The sequence below is a fragment of the Pogoniulus pusillus genome, chromosome 24 (genome assembly GCF_015220805.1).
Source record: "Pogoniulus pusillus isolate bPogPus1 chromosome 24, bPogPus1.pri, whole genome shotgun sequence".
Lineage (NCBI taxonomy): Eukaryota > Metazoa > Chordata > Aves > Piciformes > Lybiidae > Pogoniulus > Pogoniulus pusillus.
Genome location: NC_087287.1, coordinates 14,035,211 through 14,055,411, shown reverse-complemented (window position 1 = coordinate 14,055,411; position 20,201 = coordinate 14,035,211). Strand labels below are relative to the sequence as shown.

The following is a 20,201-nucleotide window of genomic DNA, read 5'->3' as shown; positions in this document are numbered from 1 at the left end:
TCAAGCTGAAAGTTTTATTAAAGTATTTGCATGAAATTGTATCAGTACAGCAAGCAAATCCATGTAAAAAGCAAACATGCTGGTTCAGCCACAGTAAGGACTTCTGGACAATAACAGCATACCATGGTATTTTAGTTCATACAGAGCCACTTACCGGTCTTCCCGTAGATGTATTTTATTTTTCTCTGTACTAGCCTTGCTTATGCAGAAATTATTACATCATATTAATAATGTTTTAAGCAAGCATCTGACATTTAATTTCTGCATTCATTTGCTTTAGCCGATTTTATTTTGGGAAATGGGCCAAAGAGCTGATCCTGTCCACTGTCCACAGGCAAAACAGAACTAGTACTGTGTGCAGTAAAAAGTGACTGCCAGTTTTCCACAGGTACATCTGCATTTCTGCATTTAGCCAAGCCATTCAACAAGATGTGTATAGGACCAAGTGAATAATGTTCAAGATTGAAATTAAGAGAGCAGCCTCAGGTGAAAACAGTCTACATTTATCAAACAGACTCCATTTAATCTCTAATTTTGATTAACAACTAGCTCTGTGATGCTCAATTATTATGATAGCAAGTGCTATCAATTGTGTTAGAGCATTTGCAATTAATTTAATTGCCATAGGAATACATGTACAGGAATTAATTTCTCAGAATGTTGGCAGCTTTTCTAAAATATTTCAATTAAACACATTCTGGGCCCTTTGATGTTGCTCTGAATTGTAATTATTTTCCATTGCGGAATACTGATTTAATGATGATCTGAATATATTAAAAACTGTGTGTGAAAAACACATTTCTTAAAAATTCATATATCAAAGGTGAGTGGTTTGTTCCTTGTGAATTGGTTACTGGCCCACTCTTTCTGATTTGTTAGTTTGTTGTAGAACTTAGACTTTAAAAGGCAGACAGGAAATACTGGGCACTTTCACTGTGGACATCTGTCTTACAGAAAAAAGCAAAACAGTAGAAAATATGGCATGACATTTGCACATATTCTGATTAGACCATGCACGCTTAAATTGTGAATTGGGAAACACATCATAACAGGAAAAAAATCATCCTAGTGGCATGTTGTGTAAAGACTACATTCCAAGAGAGCTGTAAAATAAATCAGGAAGCTGCACTGGCTGCTGTTAGGATCTCAAACAGTTATGATTTTTTATCTTTCATAGTGTTTACTCTCTGTTTTTTTTCTCAGCTTCATTTTTTTTAATATAAATCACATTTTCTCTTCTAGCTTTTTTCTTAGCATTAGGGGACAGAGATAGGACCTCAGTTCAGGGCAAATTAAAATAAAAAGCTTAGCCTACTTACAATGAGAAAGCACAACGCAGAAAGGGAAATGTCACTGTACAGTTACAATGAATCTACTTTTTAAGAACTTGGCAGCAAAAGGAAATCACTCAGGTTTTGGCAAATTCTAGTAGGTAGTTCCACTTGGGCCTTTGTGAGGACAGTGGAAAAAGCAGCTTAAAACCACTTGATTGTATTCTGCAACGTTTTCTGTCATTACTCTGCCAGATTAGATGTTGTCGAAGCTACGCACCCTGGGGTATGTGTTCAATACTGGGAGGTGGCCTGAAGTTGACTGTCCAGACCAATGATCATTGTGAGTTACCTTCACAGGAACCCAAGGATTCCCAGATAAGGCATGTTACGGGTCCATTTTGGCTGGATACTGCAATGTGGTTACATGAGGAAAGCTCATGCGATGGGGTGGAGACTGGACAGAACAAACCTCAGACACGGGCTGTTTGAACAGGTACTGGAAATCTGCACTTTTGTTACAGTCTGCCAATACACCGTTCCCAGTGCAGCTTTTAAAGAACTCTGTGGCATAAGAGTGAGGCAGCTCAGGAACTAGTCAAAGAATAAACTAGCAAACACAGGAAGAGTTATTTTTCAATGAGATCAAAGGTTGCTGCACAGGTTCACTATTCACCCCATTTCCCTCTTGAATTTGTGTGTCCAAGAATAAGAATTAAAAGACAGAAACTTCTGCCAGTACTCCAATATATATGCTCAGTCATAGTTTAACTGAGCTGAAACTCCAGTTCCACATTTATAGAGGCAGAATCTGTTAAAACAGTCTGAAAAGTATGTAATGGCATCTAATGAGAAATTATAATGGGTTTTCAATCATATTAAAGATACTGTTTTTATCAGCATGGAATAATTTAGATTTGGGAACTTTTGCCCTTCAGACTGGTATGTCCTCATTGTTCTCTTGCTATCAATGAGAAGGAATATTTGAGGGAACACATTCCTCCTTAGACAGAATAAATGACTTTTCAGTTCTGTTAGTATAAACTCAGCTGCAGACAGGATAAAAATTTGATCATTACATTTAATCCTAACCTGGTGTTAAATATGAATCACAGGTAATGGGTGTATCCCAGAACAAGAGCACATACACTCTATATGCGGAAACGGACAAATACAATCATTATCGCAAGTAATAAATGCCAGATTATAAATACCTCAACTGCAGGCAAGTGCTGCAAAGCTGAAGTATTCCATAGCTGGTTTTAAGCCAAGCAAGTACTTTACTTGCAGCTCTGCATGCTCACTTTCTTCCTGTGCTGCCTCCCTTCCCTGTCCATGATCTGGGCTCCTGCTCATGTTGGCCTTCCCATACATCACCGTGCTCCATTACCTTGGGTTGTGCTGTGCCTCACAGGTGCCTGCAAAGAACTTTGAATAAAGAGACAAAGAGCAAGAATAAATACAGCTAGTACAGTTTTGAAAAGTCAATCTTACTCCATCAGACTCCTCCTATTGCATGTATGCATCCCTGTACTAGACACCTCTTACTGTTACCTCAGGATGACTGTATCAGACCCTTGCCAGACTCTTTCCACATCTATGCTCCAAGCACAAGACTTCTGGATGCCCTCCTTTCTCAACTGGTTCAAGCAGTGTACTTTATCCTTTGCTGAAATTACTCTTGTGTTTGGGAAGTCACTGTCACCTCAGCACATAACGTTCATGCTGAGACAATTGGACACCATCACTGAGCTATGACAGACTCAAACCCAACCAAAGACAGTATGTTGAGTGCTCATAAACTTCAGGCTTTGTTCATCCCAAACCTAACCAGGCCAGGAGAAAAGTATCAGGAAGAAAGTACCTATGCAAAGTCCTTTTTGATAAACATAAGAAATGGTCTAACCTATCAAGCTATCTCTGCATGTTGCTGCTGAAACTGCATTTAGGCTCTCCAATGGTATACAATGGGGCATTAACATCAGCAAGCACTCTGAACCTTGCAGCTTGTCCAGCCCTTTGTCCTCTTCCTGGGAATGGTTTCAGCCAGGCTCTGCTGTCATCTGCCTTTCAGGTTATTACAACTCCTTTTTACAAGGTACTGCCTCTCTGAGATGCCAGCAAAGTAGCTCCTTGTTCTGTGTAAAGCAAAATCAGCTGTGTTACTCTAAACAGTTAGGTGGAACACAGCAATTTCTGGCCATTTTTATGCCACATAATAATGTTACAACAATGTACTTTTGTGATCGTCAGAAAGAAGACACTAACAAGGGAAAGCAGGAGAAAAGGGTTCTAAATCTGCACTTGTCGATAAATTAGATCTACAATTTCCTTATTGATTAATGCCTCCCTTACTGATAATTTTCAGATAGAAGCTCTCAGAAGTGGGATCAGTGTCTTTTCCTCCTTCCTCTTGCTAACAATTAGCATGATTCAGCCTACAAAGCATCATCAGTGGGGATGACTCAACCATGTGACATGTGCTCCACTGGTCCATCCAGGCATTATTTAAAAAGGAGCAAATACAAGATTTTAGTGTTGTAGGAAGGCAGTTTTTTCAGTTTGATAAAAATAAAATGTTCCATCCAACCACCCACAGAAGTGACTTCATACAGCTGACCACTTAGCTGCTACCCTAGTAACTACCAATATGTTTATTTCCAGCAGGTCAAAAAAGTATTTTTCCTTTTGGTTCACATATAATTTGAAAGAACTCATATTTTCTGTTTACAGTATACTTCCCAAAATCCAATTCATATAAAGCTTGTGGATACTTGCTTCAGTCTATAGCCTGTAAGTATAGAGCTCTTACTAGTAAAACAACTGAGCAAACTCAGTTGGAGACCAGAGCACTTCTATCTTCCTTGTTCTGCTGAACAAAGTATTGTACAGTATGTGTTTCATGTGACAAGGGACTTAGAAAGATGTTCATTAAGTTGTATATTATGTATAGGGGATATTTTGCACATCAAGAGAGTAAATCTATTTTCAGTCCACAGCTATCATTCTCACTGCACTGTGGAGTGAAACTGTTTCTGGCAGTGCTGATGTCAACCATGTGTCAAGTTTTCTTGATCACTCTTCAAGTCCTGGTTACGAAAATGCTTTTTCCTGTGAAGATGGTATGAGATGTGGCTTAAGGTAGTAATTTTCATTCTTTGCTTTATTTCCAGTAAATTAATTTTAATGTTTTAAACAGAGATTCTGGGTCTTTTTTTTTTCTTTTTTCCCTGAGTGAATGCACGAGTCCTGCTGGTAATTTCAGGTGTGCACATCTTTGGAGATTACTATTTAAAATGTCAGCTCTAAAGATCACTGACAGTTGCAAGGTTTAGTAAAATAGCTGGAACGTTGACAAGAGCACTGTCCTCTCCAAGGGGGACCCCAAGAACACCATAAAACAGACAGTCTGAGTCTTTTGATAGTCTAGTCTCACAAATATCACTCATGCAGTACATTTCAACTTGAAGTGATCTTGGTGATGAATGCCTAAGTTTCACTCTGGCAACAATTCAGAAAGCTGATGCTCTGTAACACTGAGTTGATTAGAATTATCTTTATTTTCAATGAGACATAACACTGGGAGCTTGCTGCCAAATCAGCATCTTGGGAACCATCTGCAGGCCATGTGCCCACACTAAACAGAAAGGCAAACACAGAACAAATTTGTACTGCCAAAATGGTTTGTTCTGTGTCTTACAGTGGTCCTGAACAATGGGAACTGCAGAGAATTTAGGAAGAGACAGATATTAGCCTAACTTGTATTGTCTGTTTACCTGCATTTGGGTATCACAGTGAGGCTACATAATACAAACCAGGTTAATGAAAAATCAGACATCCACCAACACAGACTCTGACTCCTTGGCTCTGAGTGATTACTGCACAACATCCCAAACTGAGATTCATGCCCCACTGTACAAACTGCTACACCAAAAGAGGAGATAGCCCTTGTAGCAGTTAGAATCTACAGCTTTTAGATCATGGTACATATTTTATTTACTTCTTTCAGTATGTGCTTTTCCCCCTCCCGCATTTCTAAATCACTTGATAAGCATTTTTCTTTATGATCTTACTTCCAACATATTTTACTTTAGTGTCTATGTGATGTTTTCTCAGAAGTTATCCAGACACAAAAGATGTCCCAGTACTTGAATCATTTTGCCTGCAGTCCCAGAAGCAATGGGATAATCAAAGAGAGATGACAAATATGATGTGCACTTACAGTACAAGAAGAATGCTATCTGCTACATTGTCAGCAATTCCTCTCTTGCTAGTATGTACAGTTTATAGTGAAAGGGTTTTTAAAAACAAAGGATTCTGTCATCTGGCACCAATGACCAGAGTCACAAGTTCATACACCCCACTGGTTCCTAAGGGCAGTAGCATTTCTGAAATATCAATTGAAAATACAAAAATACTGAATTTCATAGTTTAATAATTCTAAATAATTTGATTCAAAACATAAGAAATTCAGAGCAAATTCAATCTGCCTCATTTGCAATCTGATCACAAATTATAGCTTGGATTATTTCCTCCCACTAGATTTGGCAGGGACTGTACTTGTGTAATAGTATGTTAGACTATTTAGATCTTAAATGAGTCATCAGTTTCCTGTAGAACATTGCACTGCAACACAAGCACTTTTTGTACAGTATAGCAATAAAGCAACTCCTTTAAGAGGTCTGCTGTGTGCTGAACTGCATCTTCCTCATTGCTTTAGAAAGATCTTAGGAAATGCTATTTGTAAAACGCTACTGTAATAAAATTACTTATCTGTTTGTATCCTGTATATTTTTAACAGATATGCTTAATCATGACATAGTTTCAGACAGCATTCAGATAAATGAGGCTGGAGTTACATCTTAGAAGTGCTCTCCTGAAAGCTTCTTTTCTAGAAAAAGACCCTGATGAAGGGGTAGGGATTTTAAGCTGATACTGATCGCAAATGCATGAGAGGGTGACACACTGCCTCGCTCAGCCAACAAGTCTGCAGGGACGCTTACGCAACGTGTGTTGTCTGTGGAGTTTCAGAATGTCCTCTGTGGGGAACACTTCTCGCTGGCGGGGAGAGCCGGGAGAGGTTAAGAAACATCGTGTTGCCAAAAGATCGTATGAGGAAATAGGTGCTTCGAGGTCATATTCGTCTTGAATACCAAGGAATCTGTGAACACTAGGACACGATACTCTGGACTAAGGGATTTCAAACCTTCTTACTGCCAGGAAGAGACATAAAAATGCCCTGAGCCATTCGGAGTTTTCTCATTTACAACAGCGCACCGAAGCGTTCTTCTCGAAAGAGAGAAACAAAGCAGCTTCCCAAAAAAGCCAAATAAAGCTTTCCCTTTTGTTCAGAGCCCACTGGCGCTCCCGATGCGCGCCGCCCCTCCCCGGGTCCCGCCGGAGCCGCCAGCGAGGCCCAGCCGCCCCGCCGCCCTCTCTGAGGGAAGCTTCCAGCCTCCATCACGGACAGCAGTGCTCCCAGGCCACGTGCCAAGCCTGCCAACAGGTCTCAGGCTGCTTCCCATGGCCGGGATCAGCGTCTATTTCCAGCGCGGGCCGAGCAGGCCGGGCTGGGGACACGTCGCACCGCATTCACCCCTATCGAGCGCACTGCCGATTATCGTACGTACTCGTATGGACATTCCCAAAAGGAGGCGTTACCGTATTTACCGTCACTAACACACCGACGCATTTCACGACGGGGAGCCCAACACGTGCTCCCGTATATCGCGGCGGAGACGCGCAAGCCCATCCTGTGCCTCATAAACGCGGCACACCGGAGCAGCGCATGCGTTGTGAGGCGATGAGAGTGCGACCCGGTGGGGTGAGGAGCGTCCAGTCCCGCCCCCTTCCTGCGGCTCTCCGTGCCTGGGAGGCCTGCCCCGGCCCCCGGGGTAGCGCGGAGCCATGGCGCAGCGGAGGACGGCAGAGCGCGGACCTTGCCAAGCGGAGGCGGAGAGCGCCAGGCAGCAGCGGCAGCTTCTAGAAGGTGCCGGGGGCTGGGGCGGCGGCGGGAGCGCGCGACCTCCTGCCGGGGGCAGCCGCGCGCGTTAGGCCACGCTCTGCCCGCGCCGCGGACTGGGCGGGAGCGCGGCCGGTACGAGGGGGGTGAAGCGAGGTCCCCTTAGGGAGCCCGGCGGCCGTTCTTAACAACAAGACCGGGATCCGGGATGGAGCAGCACCCCGCCCGCACACCCCGTGGTGCGGAAACGCGCCTGGCTTCGGACCATACGTGTTACTCCACTACTGGCATGATTATGGTACAAAAAGTGACGGAAAGTGCAGTTCTCCGTGGTTTGGTTTGTTTGCTTGTTTCCCCCTCTAAGTTGTGTATGGATTTATCTTCCTCTGTGGAGAAAGCAGAGGCAGCGCACACCTGTGGGGTCACGCTGACCTCAAAGCGGGAAGCGTTAAGGCAGTGAAACCGCCCGCGGGCCGGCCCTGCGCAGGACGCGCCTTGCGTTAGCCCTTCGCCGCGTTTCACAACGATGCGCTGGCAGCGCCGGGCGACTCAGTGTTGTGCGCTGGCACTCTGGTCGTGCCACCGGCGTCTAGGGATGGGAATGCAGCCCTAGCACGACCGTGACGTGCAGGTGACCAGCACGGCTGGCTGTTTGCTGCGCGGTGTTCTAACCTAGCAGCGTCTGAGGAGAGCGTTTGGATACGAGCACATGTACACTCCCCTAGGGTAGATGCAGAGAGTTCTTAATGGATATTTCTTGTAATAAGATAACTTTGTGCACGTATCTGCCGTTGTGTCAGTGTGCTGCATATGTATGACCATATTGGTAAAAATCAAGTTGTAATTGGGTCACTTACTGTACTTCCATTACTTCCTTTTCACAGGAATGTGAAGGCTAATAAAAATTTCATAGACATATCCAAGATAAGTCTTTTTATGAGTATAAAATGTGTATGATTCCAAAGTCTGAGAACTGTCATCTTTATATTCCAGGCCAGTGTGTGTGTTCACGTCTTTTATGCTGATAAGCACCTCACCTAGTTGGCTAGTGGCTGCGCTTGGTCTTCCTTCCAAGGAGACTAAACCTTTAAAGGAGAGCCTGTTTCAGAGTCGCATTGTACATAGCAAGGGTTTAGCTTCAAGTTAAATCTCTAGTTAACTAGACTGGTAGAAGTTTTGGCAGGAAGGAGAAAAAAATGCATGGCTTATTTTCTTTTGCTCGATTTATTAATTGAGGTTTAAGTTACGGTGGATCACAGACACTGGATTCTCTGCTGTCAGGAATCTCCTAAGAACTTCACATTGTTTGAAAGCTGTCAGAGAATGAGTGACATACGTGTTATTGAAATTATTGGTGGCAGGATTGTGTCCACAGAGAGCTTACCTTTTCCTTAAAGTGTAAGTTTTAAATCTGTTATGAGGTGTGTTTGTGGGTTATATTGGTTTGATTTTTTCTTAACTTTGCTCCTGTTTAATTTCAGGGAAAGCTCAGGCAGAAGGTGGATCAGCTCGGGCATCTCTTCTTATTTTAGTGTCCATCTTCTTATCGGCTGCTTTCCTTATGTTCCTGGTATATAAAAATTTCCCACAACTGAGTGAGTAAGTATGTCAGCAAAGATAAATTTACTTGGTTTTCATTCAGTATCAACCTGTAGAGGAGCCTACATGGGGTTAAGTGATTTTTAAGCTGACATTATTTAATTATAGACATAACCTTATTTTTGTAAAGGGGAAGTTGAGTTTAAGCCTAAAACATCATAATACAATGCTTAATATTGAAGTATGAACTGATAGGGTCTGTGTAAACAGTTATAATTGACAAAGGGTTCCTGTTGGATGGTTGAGATATCACATTTTTACTTCAGAATTCCTTGTGCGCTGCTATAACTGCAGGCTGTCACTGGAAGAGTGCACTCTCCTTTCTTTGTGGATAAGCTTCACATTCTTTCTCGGTTTTGTTGCAACAGCTACTGATATTGGGAAGGTATATAGTTTAACAAGATGGAAAATTGCTTGTCTGACAACTCTTTTTCCTTTAGTAGTTAATTATGTATGATTAATTTGCTTAACAAGTTCAGTTTGCAGCAGTCCAATCTAGAGAAAGATAGGACACTCAAATGTGCTGCCCAAGATTGCAACAGTTGAAGGGGTGAAGCGAGATTTTGCTCTTAAAGCTTTATGTTTTGTGAGGTGAATCTCTGCCACTCTTGCTGCACCTCAAATGTTAGGAATCTCAGTGCTGGAGCAGTTATAGTTGGGTTTGGTGGAAATGTTGACTGCTGTACAGTTTCCAGCTTGTTTTGAATATTTACATCTTTTCGATCAGTACTTGGTAAAAAGAAAGTAATCCTAGGAATGAAGCAGCTGGTAGTAAAACTAATATCTAGAATTGATGACTTTCTAGTACAGAACGTACCATAAATATTATCTCCACAATAAGCACCTGGTTGGTTTTCTGAGGTTGTAATTTATACTTTTCCTTTATATTTACCACTGTGCCTTTTTTTTTCCAGAGAAGAAAGACAATGTATAAAGGTTCCTAGGGATATGGATGATGCAAAGGCCTTGGGAAAAGTCTTGTCCAAATATAAGGACACATTTTATGTTCAAGTATTAGTGGCTTATTTTGCAACATATATTTTGTATCCTTTTTCTGAAATAAAAGGCAGTTTTGATGCAGTTGTATTTCTCTGAAAAGAGAAGAAATAATAGAAAGGTAGGGGTTGGAAGTGACCTCTGATTGCAAAATAGAGATTTATAAATTCTTGATCATGGGTGAAGGAAGCTAACATACCCAGGGGTGTTTATAGACAGACACAAATACTGCAGAACCTTGGAAGTTAAAACATGTCTTTGTTTCAGTACACTTTTTGGACTGTAAGAAAAGATTGCATGGAAGGAAGTTGTGTGTGTGTGTACAGTGTAGTAAGTGCTGTGGAGTTGCCTACACCTTCGCCTTAGCTGGGTCTGTTACAGACAAGAATTTTAGCTTTGATATCGGACTTGGTCTCATTTTAATGTTACACTAACTTTTTTTAATTGCAAATTGAATTGCCAGCTGGAAATTGCTGTTGATTCTAAAGGAGAGCTGAAACTGTCATGCTGTTCTTCCCTGAGACATTCAAAATTGTTGTATAAGACTAATTTACAGAATATATGACAGTGTTTCTCACAGAAAACATTTTGAGCCTTCTTTTGTCTCTGCAGTGCCTACATAGAGCTAAATTCCTAAAGTACTTTCTACCTAGGTAGACATAAAGCCTATCCTATGTTCTGTGCTAACTTTTTTCCTGAGTGCTGAATATATTAATCATTAAACACATTCTTAACTGGAACACTTAACTAAAGGTTAACAACTTTTAAAAGCTGTATAAGAGGTTTCATAGTTTAATGCAGGAGGCTTTCATAACTTGGGAAAGAACTAACGTCAAATGTGCCATGAGTAATTATCCTTTTGCTTGTTCTTTTTAAGTGTAGGTCACAAATTAATAGATTATGAAGAAAATTAAAATATTATAGTTTATATATTAACAAGAAGTAGAGCAGAATTGACTGTTTATTGAACTACTGTGGCAGCTGAAGTGATGACATTTACAGTCTCAGCAGTAGACAGGGATCAGTTAACAAGTGCGTTGCAGTTCTCATAGAACCTTGACATTTGCTTACAAAAAAGCTGTCCTACTTGTAATGGACTTCATAAAGGAAGATTCTTTGGCTTTTTGATACTTCAGTCCATTCAACTTAGTTAAATAGTGTGCACATCTGTTTTGCTATAAGATTTCTGTCCTAAAGGGATTCTATATCACAGGCTCAAGTATGCCTAGCAAGGTTTAAGCTCAGCAGTCAGTTTGCATATGTTGTAGGAACTTGATTTTTTTTGCTTTTTTGAAGAAGTCTGCTTGAAACTAGTGGTCATGTATCCTAGTTATCTAGTGATTGCAGCATGCTTGTTTGTGAGGAAGTAGTAGTTGACACTCTTCTGTGAAGCTCTTAGTCTCACAGGTCTGAATTTTTCTGAGAGAATGTATGAAATCTGCGTGTATCCATCCAGTCAGCAGTGTGAAAAAATCAGGAGTGTATGTTTCCTGTTTTGTAACAGTAAATGCCCAGTGTCAGTTGTAGCACAGATAAAATGTCGCACAGCTTTTATTGTTCTGTGTGCTTTCGCTGTGCTTGGACTTCTTGTGCTACTCTGCAAATATATTTTGAAGTAACGATCTTTAGAAGGTATGTCTTCTTATGCTTTCTCAGATTGTAATCTGTATCCTGACTGCTTAAAAATGTCTCCAGTACTGAGTTGTTTTTTTTTTTTTCCTTAACTAATATGCATCCAGCTTACAGACATTTGCTATTCCTGGGTCTATATTTCTCAGTATCCTGTCTGGGTTTCTTTATCCCTTTCCTCTGGCCTTATTTCTTGTCTGTCTGGTAAGTATGGAAAAGAGTATTTGAGAGCATAGATGTCTACTTAGAATACAGCTAAGCATCTCAACATCCTCCTCTTTGAAATGATGACAACCTGAGTAGAAAAAGTGCTACACTTCAGTTTCTGAAAAAAATAAATTCGCTGTTGCAGTGGGTGATGATTGAAAAGACTAAGCTCTCTCTCCAAGTTTTCTTAATAGTGGAGACATCTGAGTGTGAATCAGCCAGTGCTTCCTTGAAATTTATCAGGCATCCACCAGAACCTGCCTGTAATTTCAGAACACTGTCACTGCAGTTTTACTGTAATGCTGCAAGAGACACCTGGCTTTAAGTGGCTTAAATGCCCAAGAAATTTAAGGTATGAAATGCATGTTTTTGACAGGCTTTAAAAAAAGTCATATACAAAAGATGTACTCGTAATGAGCCTTAGTATGTAAGAATGAGGTACTTGGGTAAGTGTGGATGACCAAGCTGGTAAATGTGCAAGTTTGGATCTCTTCAATGCTGTTATACCCCTTATTTGCAAAGCTTTTGGTGCTCAGGATCTTAGAATAAAATGTCAGAAACACTCAATATTAAGCAATAATCAGTCAACGCAACGTTGTCTACTTTGAATGTTAAGATTGATACAAAAGCTTTGGAAACAAAAGAAGTCTTGGGTCAACAACATTTAGTGAGTATTTCGCCCTTCAGCCTCAATGGAGAACTGCATACAAACATGTTCTCTGTTGCCACTGCAGTTAATGAGTATATAAGGCTCAAATTCTTGAGAGTTTTTGCTCGCTTGTTTGTGCTTGATGAGTGTGTTTTTGTTTTTTTTCCAGTGCTCAGGACTTGGAGCATCCTTCTGCTATATGCTCTCATACCTAGTGGGACGTCCTGTTATATACAGATATTTGACAGAAAAAGCAGTGAAATGGTCAGAACAGGTAAAGTTTCTAAAAAGGCTGAAATTTATGATAGAAAATGTATAGTGGAATAGCATGGCAAACTAGGGGTCTCCAACTCCAATATCTCGTTAAAGGGTTAGGATTCTGACTCCTTTCTGTCACTGTGTAGTTAAGTTCTCAGAGTATTAAAGTGGGAAGTGTTTTTGCTTTTATGATATTTCCTGTGAGGAATCTGTTTTTAGCTAGGATAAGTTTGCAAGTGATAAGCCTCTGGTTTAGCTTATGTTAGTAGGAAACCTCTCCAGTTTCCACTTAAAGTAAGAGCTCTTAAAGCATCATAATTAATGAAAGAGAGGTTTGTGGTGTTTATAGGGGAGGAAAACCAGTAGCTGTATGATTGCAACACCTTAATTTGAAGATGTTCTGACTGGAGCATTTAGAAACTTTCTCTTAGAATAGCTGGTTTCAGCAAGTGTTAATCATCAGATGTACTTAGTTTTTGCAATGCAGAATCACTGTGTGATTAACAAGAGATGTCATGTCACTTGCTTCAATACTCTGAAACATGTTTCAACAGATGAGGTGGGGGCATTGGTAAGTATGAAGCACAGCTACTTAGTTCACAATTTTGGAATCACTTTAAAGTATTTTAAACATCTGTTCATTGTTTGGTAAAATACAGAGTTGTCCTGTACCATTTGCCTTATTAAGTAGTATAGTTAGCATTTTGAGTCTTGACCCAAGTAAATCTTACCGTGGGAGTATAAATCTTGAGGCTTTCCTGAGTGGCAAATGTTATTATTTGGATTAGTAGAACTGGAGATGTGATTTAGATAACTACATGCACATCTTACATCTCTTTGTTTTCAAGTTAATTGGACTGTGTCATGCTTGAGTTTTGAGGGTGAAGACATTTGTCCTTCACTGAGATGAAAAAAACCCACAGTGGTATTACTGAACAATAGTAGGGCTAATGATTTCAGTGTTGCAGTTAAAGCTAAAGCTGGGGGGGGAAGCTTTGTCACGGAGATGGGTTGGTTGCTACATGACATGTCAGATAAAATTGCAATCAGACCAGGTTTGGCATTAGGTGGGGACAGATGACCATGCTTAGGCTTCATGGAGGTCTGCCAGGATAGGCTGAAAGTGGTGGGTGCATTGCTGTCCTCATAACTTGGCTTGAGGCTGAGGTTGAAAAGGCTGATGTGCTAAAGCCAGGCTGGAAGGAGAAGGTGGTTTGATACAGTATTAATATAAGGAGCTGGGCTTAAGAAGATAAGACTGTAAATAAAGTTTGAGCTATTGAGATGGCTCCTAGGTAAATATTTATACAAGGCTATCTAACATGTGGGTAGACAGACTTTTCAGTTATGCTAACAGCAGCCACCTGATGAATTTCAGAACGATGACCTGGATAACTTTCCATGTAAGGAATACAACTGTTTAAATTTGGTCATGAGTTAGAACACAGTGGGTTGAGGAGCAAACTACAGTGCTGGTTCCTACAAAAGCTTTAGGGTCACGGTGACAAGCTGGCTGTGATGATTGGGCTACAGTTAGGCAGAGTTTGCTGCACTAAAGTTAGGGTTAGGTCTGCTGCTGTGCCAAATTGCTTGCTTGCTGTGTAAATCGGCTGATTCAGACCATGCTCTACCAAAGACTAGTATTTCCAGACTAACTGCAGTACTATGTAACAGGTGATTCACTGATGGTTCTTCCTTGAGTCACTCTGTGACTGAGTTTTACATTTACAAGTTGTAAGTTTCTACAAGAGATACACTTCTCCCCCACTCCCCCCAACCTCTACTGGTAAAATGATTGTAAAGAAATCAGTGTCTTGAAAATGCACACAGGTTTTTTTGTTTGCTTTATTTTGTAGGTTGAAAGACACAGAGAACACCTCATTAACTACATAATATTTCTGAGAATAACACCGTTTCTTCCCAATTGGTTTATCAATATAACATCTCCTGTAATTAATGTGCCATTGAAAGTATTTTTCATTGGCACTTTCCTAGGTAAGAATTCTGGCTGGTGCAGTGCAGTCCTCATTCAGCAGAGGTCTCCACCTACTGGGCAGTTGGAAGTTTGCATGAGAATGTTGGGTTTGCTTTTTTTTAGCATGGAGTTTATCATGCCAGATTTGTAGTAGCTGGGACTATGCCGATGTACTGGATCAGAAGTAATCAGCCCAAGCTAATCACTTGCTTAAGGAAATACACATTATATAAACATTTTGTTAGTAACTTCGTTCATCTCTATTATTCTTTTGTAAACTTTAACAAGCTCCTCTGTTTTGAGCTTAGTGTAGTTGTGTGAGGATGTGTATGACTGATGTGAAGAATTGTTTCTTCCCATCCTACTCCATTTGATTCATATCTTTCCAGGAGTGAATTAATAATTGAACTGATGTGGTAGTAAACATTTGTTTTGCAAGTGGCATATTTTTGAAAATACTTTTTTTTTTTTTTGTTAGGGAACACCATATTTTTTGTTTATGAATTTAGTATCTATTTGTAGAGATTGAAATTGAAATGTGCAGCCTAAAGAACAGATTTTCTTAGTCTTCTGTGTTTGTTGTAAAAACAACCCTAAAAAGGGCACAAACCAAGTTTATTTAGCAAGGTGTTTTTATTCTTTTGAATTTTATATTTGCATCCTTGGGGGGAAAAAAAAGGTATAAGGCAAGAAAGTGGAATTCTTGGTATGCAAAGTTGGTTGACTAATTAAGGATTGTATATGTTTTTTAACAAGGTGTTTTTTCTTCCTTTATTCTTCTGCCCTTGAATTGCCTGCCCCAGGTGTGGCACCACCGTCTTTTGTAGCTATCAAGGCAGGAACAACGCTGTACCAACTTACAACAGCAGGGGAAGCTGTTTCCTGGAACTCTGTGTTTGTTCTCATGATTCTAGCCATCCTCTCCATCCTACCAGCTGTCTTCCAGAAGAAACTGAAACAGAAGTTTGCATAAGGATCTAACTGGACCAGAGTTTTTCATATTTCATCTCAGGATCAGCACTTCTGATATTTGTATATTTGCTTTTCTATTGGATTGTAAACAATTAAAGGAGAGGCTTGTAGTTGATGAAAATGTCTTTAAATGAACACATGGCATAAAATGGAAGGAAATGCATTCAGAAATGTACTGCATATAGTTTGTAACGAAGCCATCAGCATTTTGTTTTTGGGGGTTGGGGAGGCATGCCCCAGAATGAGGGAAGTGAAAACACAGATTTTGCTCTGATTATAGGCAGAGCAAACATTGTAATATAGACAAACCAGAGATAGTGCAGGAAAAAACCCTTAATTATTCAATCCATTTTTGTAATGCTCTCAGCAGACTTGCATGTGATCTCATCTGAGTACATTTCTCATCAACAATATTTCTCTTCTGTTTTTGCCTTCAAAAGTTCCAAAATAACAGCATACTACAACAACGGTGCTTTCTCAAACAAAGGGTTTTCTCAGTACTTTAATTACAACAATATTCTCACCCTGATGGTTTACTTGTATTTATCAGTGCTATATCCATTTAAATACTTGAACCTATGTCTGCTTTACTAACTGGATTAACAAAGGCCAAGTGTCACATCATTCCCTCTTGTCCTCTGTAAAGTTCTGTTGTGAGAGAGGATATAGGAAAGGGGAGAGCAGGTTAGCACTTTTATTGTGGTTGGCTGATTTTGAAGTTCTAATTTTAATTTTTTAATGTTGATTATTTTGCCAATATTTCACTTGCATAGATTTATCCTGTGAAGTTAAGAGAATTATATAAAACTCTAGGTTCTCAAGTGGTTTGAAAGTATTTAACCATTGTAATATCACTATTTCCCAACAAATATGTAAAGTGCATAAAGTTCTCCGTTGCTGCTCAATTAATTGGAAGAAATGGCAGGTACACATATTGGTGTGGTTCTTAAAGAACCAATTCCAAGCAATGTTCAAAGCATTGTGCAACAGAAGGCTCTTGTGTCAATGTGTATAAAATTGAAGGGATGATTCCATTGTCTGGTAACTGCCAATGGACAATGTGCTACAATTCACCATTCAGTAGAAGTATATCTGTTCACTCAGTAAGGTATATGATGCCTCCCCCTGTATGCTTATAACTTTTGTAGTTTGTATTGTCCGTGGAATCCTGCCCTGGTTAGCAAGGAACTGGGGTGCATATTTAATTTTTATCCTTCTGAAACCAGTGCTGCTTATATGCTTTAAGTTGGTGCCCCTGAAATACCTTGCTGAAATGGGGGTAGACACACTAGCACATGCTCCATTTCAAGGGTTTAGTTGTCTGTATCCTCATGTTACTTCATCATATGACTGATCAGATGAAAGAGTTCCATAAATGTGATAATGTGAAAGGTACTGGTACCTCTAAAGGGTTTGTTCTGTTTATACCACAATGTCAACTCTTCTCGGTTTCACCACAGCATTACATGTAAATATATAGTAAATGCTATTGATAAACTGTTTGTCTTTTATTTAAATCTGAGCTGCACAGTAAATGGTATTTTTTACATAGGTAAAGGAGTTCATATCACTTCTGTTTGGAAGTTATTTGTAAGATCATTTAGCTTCAATGATTGTTTTGGTATTTAGCATTCACTCAGTATTTTATTGGCGTTTAAACTGACCAGTCATTACTTTTATTGCTGCAGTTCTAATCTCTGAGGTTCATCTACCCAGGGGATTTATTCCATAGTAAACCTGATTGTGAATTTAGCTGTTGTGAGCAAGGCTTCCCCGGGCTGTTGAGTGTAAAGTTGCTGTAGTTTTACAGCCTACTTTGCATAGCTACTTTTTCATGCAGATGAACTGTTAGAATGAATTACTTAATGCCCAGTGGCTTTTCCCAAAACTTGTCTCAATTTCTGGTCAATAACACATGCTGTTGTGAAATTCCTCCTGTGTTGTATAAAGCCAGTGTTTTGGTAGAACCTTGACACTACAGAAGGAACTGAACTGTTTCAGTTCAATGTGACTCTTTATGTTGCCTGATATTTTCACTGAGTTGTATTTCACTGTGTAGATGGGATCAGGCTATGTTATTGAAAAGTCATTTAGGTTTAAGCTGCAGACTGGGGTCCCATCACAGTGGCTAAAAAGCCTTAAGACCTTAAAAAGATTGGCAATAAGGTTATTTCCTTTTGCAAAACCTTAGTTTCCCTTTTTTTTTTTAAAAAAAGTCCCTTCTGTATTCTGTCTTCAGCTCCTAAGAGCCTCAAGTGGCTTCCTACCCCATGAGGACTACTGAAGGTTGTGATGTGTAAGGCCTTGTGAAAGGCACAACCCCCACTGTGCTGTGGAATACTGTGTTAGCCTATACTTCTTTAGGGAATTAAGTGTGATTGGAGAGACAGCCATAACATTTTTTGACAAGGAGACAGCATTGACCATGAAAGGATTGAAAATCAGGAGGAAGTAGCTTTGTTTACTAATCATGAGGAATTTTGAGCTGTTAGCTGACCTGTTTATCTTTTGGTGGGTTTTGTGATACCTGCATGACATCGTTACTAAATGTTTCTTGCTGTTTGATAATAAAGCTATTATATAAAACATGAAGCATTGTATTCTTGAGTACAATGAAGCATACTGAAGTTCCCACTAGGCTTAATTTTTTTATTAAGCTGTTTAAAAGGGTTGAGTTCTAAATTGGTGTTTTTAATGACTGATAAAAACAGTGTTGGTTACAGCTGTAGCTGAAATTCATTCTGTTTTTACCTTTATTTCAGAACATGTAGGTCAACTTGCACTTCATTTTTCTGTCTCAAATCAATTTCTTGCAGAATAATTCTGAAAAGCTTATTTGCACTGGAAGGCAATTGGGTCTAACTTGTTTTATATCCTTGGAAATATGTGCATAATTGTCTCTTTACAAAATGAAGTCCTGACGGAAGTCTCATGTGCTGAAGTTGTTACAGCTTCATTCTCACTCCCTTGATACAGTCTGGTTTATAGAATTTATTTTGCCTTTTATAGAAAACACTAAAAGCTTGCAGAAAGATTAGATAGCTCCTTTTGACTTCTTGTCTTAAAATTTTATGAATAATAGCATAGGTCAAAATTCAAAACATGGATTTTGGTTTTAGTTGATTTGAAGATTTTGTGTGTGTTTGCTCCTGAGAATATTCACTGTGCAGTTTGTGATAGCCCAGTTTTGTGATGGTAACTAAACCACAGTGTGGATTGACCTGTGTTGTACTAGATCTGAAATATGCTACCTGCCTCCTACTGTGCATTTTTTTCTGGATTAAGCTGAATTGGCTCCAGCAGGCAGTTACTGCAGATATGTTTGTAGTAAGTGAAATAGCCTTTGTGAGAGCTGTTACTACAGGATGAAATTCATACTTTTTAGTGTTTTGTACTGGAAACACAGTAAAAAAGCAAGCCAGAAAAGCATTTTTGTTTTCAGTCACATTTTTCCCTTCTTTCATTCTTGCAAGTAATTAGAGTGGAGTAGTAACTCCGGGACTTGTGGGAGCTGAAGGATTCAGAATTATGCTGTCTGGTCCAATTCTTCCCTTCAGGACTAAATTAAGTACTGTGAATAAATCTTGCCAGAGGACTGCTGTGTGTGTGCCTATTCATTCCCTAGCACCCTTGGCTGTCAGGGTCTTGGCATTTTCCTCTGCCTTGAGGGTGTGGCCTTCTTGGCTGGGGCACCAACCTCAACAAGTGAAAGTGTGGAAACAAAGGCAGTTTTTCGATACTCAAATGGGTAAGGTTTCACTTGCTTGGTAGTATGGGCTTAAATTGCTGATCAATTCAGCATTATGATTGCAATCTCAACTACTTGGGCTGTCCTAGACAATAATCAAAGAAGACTGAAAAGTCCTCCTCTTGGAAGCCAGACAAGATAGGGTATGTATGGCTATTGAGTCTACGAGGGGCAATTTGAATTTAGCAAGGCTACCCCAGGTCTCTCTAGGGTCAGAGGAGAGAAATGCTCTCAGCTCCGAGCATGGATATGTTAATTCCTCAGCAGTTTGATGTGAGCCGTTCTCATTCTCTTCTACAGGGTTTTTCTTCCGATTCTGGACCAGACTGTATGGAGGTGGATTTCCCTCTGCTGAGGGCTGATAGCCTCACTCTATCAAGAGTTGCCTGTGATGATAAATAAATAAATAGTTTCAACACACCACCACCAAAATTTAAGCCCAAATGATCACAAAAGTATTTCACCTTCACCTAGCGTTTCTTCACAAAGCTGCGGAACACGGTAACCACTGGGGGAGCACTCCTCAAGGAGCTCCAGGTGTTAGGGGAAGACCCACGTCCAGATGTGCCTTCAAAGCACCCCCAAGCCGAAACCGTGCTTTGAGTAGCCCCTGCTAGAGCCTTCTTGTCCCCTCTCTAACTGCAGGGACGGGTAGGGCCTCTCTCTGTGTTGAAGAGAGGAAGCCCCTTCGAGAAGCCGCTCAGCCATCGCCTACTCCCGAGGCTGAGGTCGGTGCTGTGAGCACAGGTCCCTGGCCAGCAGGCATGGAGCCGGACCGCAGCCCTGCGCTGCTCTGGGGTCCGCGCACCCCCCGCGCCCTCAGCCGCCCCCGGAGCAGCAGCATCACGTCATGGCGCGAGCGCAGTGCGCAGGCGCAGCATTGCGGCTCCCCCGCCCGCCGCCCGCCCGCGGCAACAGCTGGGGCCGTACCCACA

The 20,201-nt window shown here is 40.5% G+C and overlaps 1 protein-coding gene and 1 long non-coding RNA gene across 2 annotated transcripts; one reads left to right on the top strand and one right to left on the bottom strand.

The window, feature by feature from the left end:
- Positions 1-6,579, bottom strand: LOC135186188 (uncharacterized). Its single transcript, XR_010306753.1, has 2 exons — positions 6,275-6,579; positions 1-2,699 (listed from the first exon to the last, which is right to left on the bottom strand). It is a non-coding gene; the product is annotated as an uncharacterized LOC135186188 (long non-coding RNA).
- A 453-nt stretch (positions 6,580-7,032) lies between these two features.
- On the top strand, positions 7,033-18,110 carry TMEM41B (transmembrane protein 41B). The gene is made up of 7 exons (XM_064163707.1): positions 7,033-7,260; positions 8,715-8,832; positions 9,747-9,875; positions 11,568-11,661; positions 12,483-12,587; positions 14,428-14,566; positions 15,350-18,110. The coding sequence occupies exons 1-7, from the start codon at positions 7,179-7,181 to the stop codon at positions 15,517-15,519; spliced, it is 837 nt and encodes a 278-aa protein (XP_064019777.1). The 5' UTR covers positions 7,033-7,178; the 3' UTR covers positions 15,520-18,110.
- Positions 18,111-20,201: the final 2,091 nt, after the last annotated feature.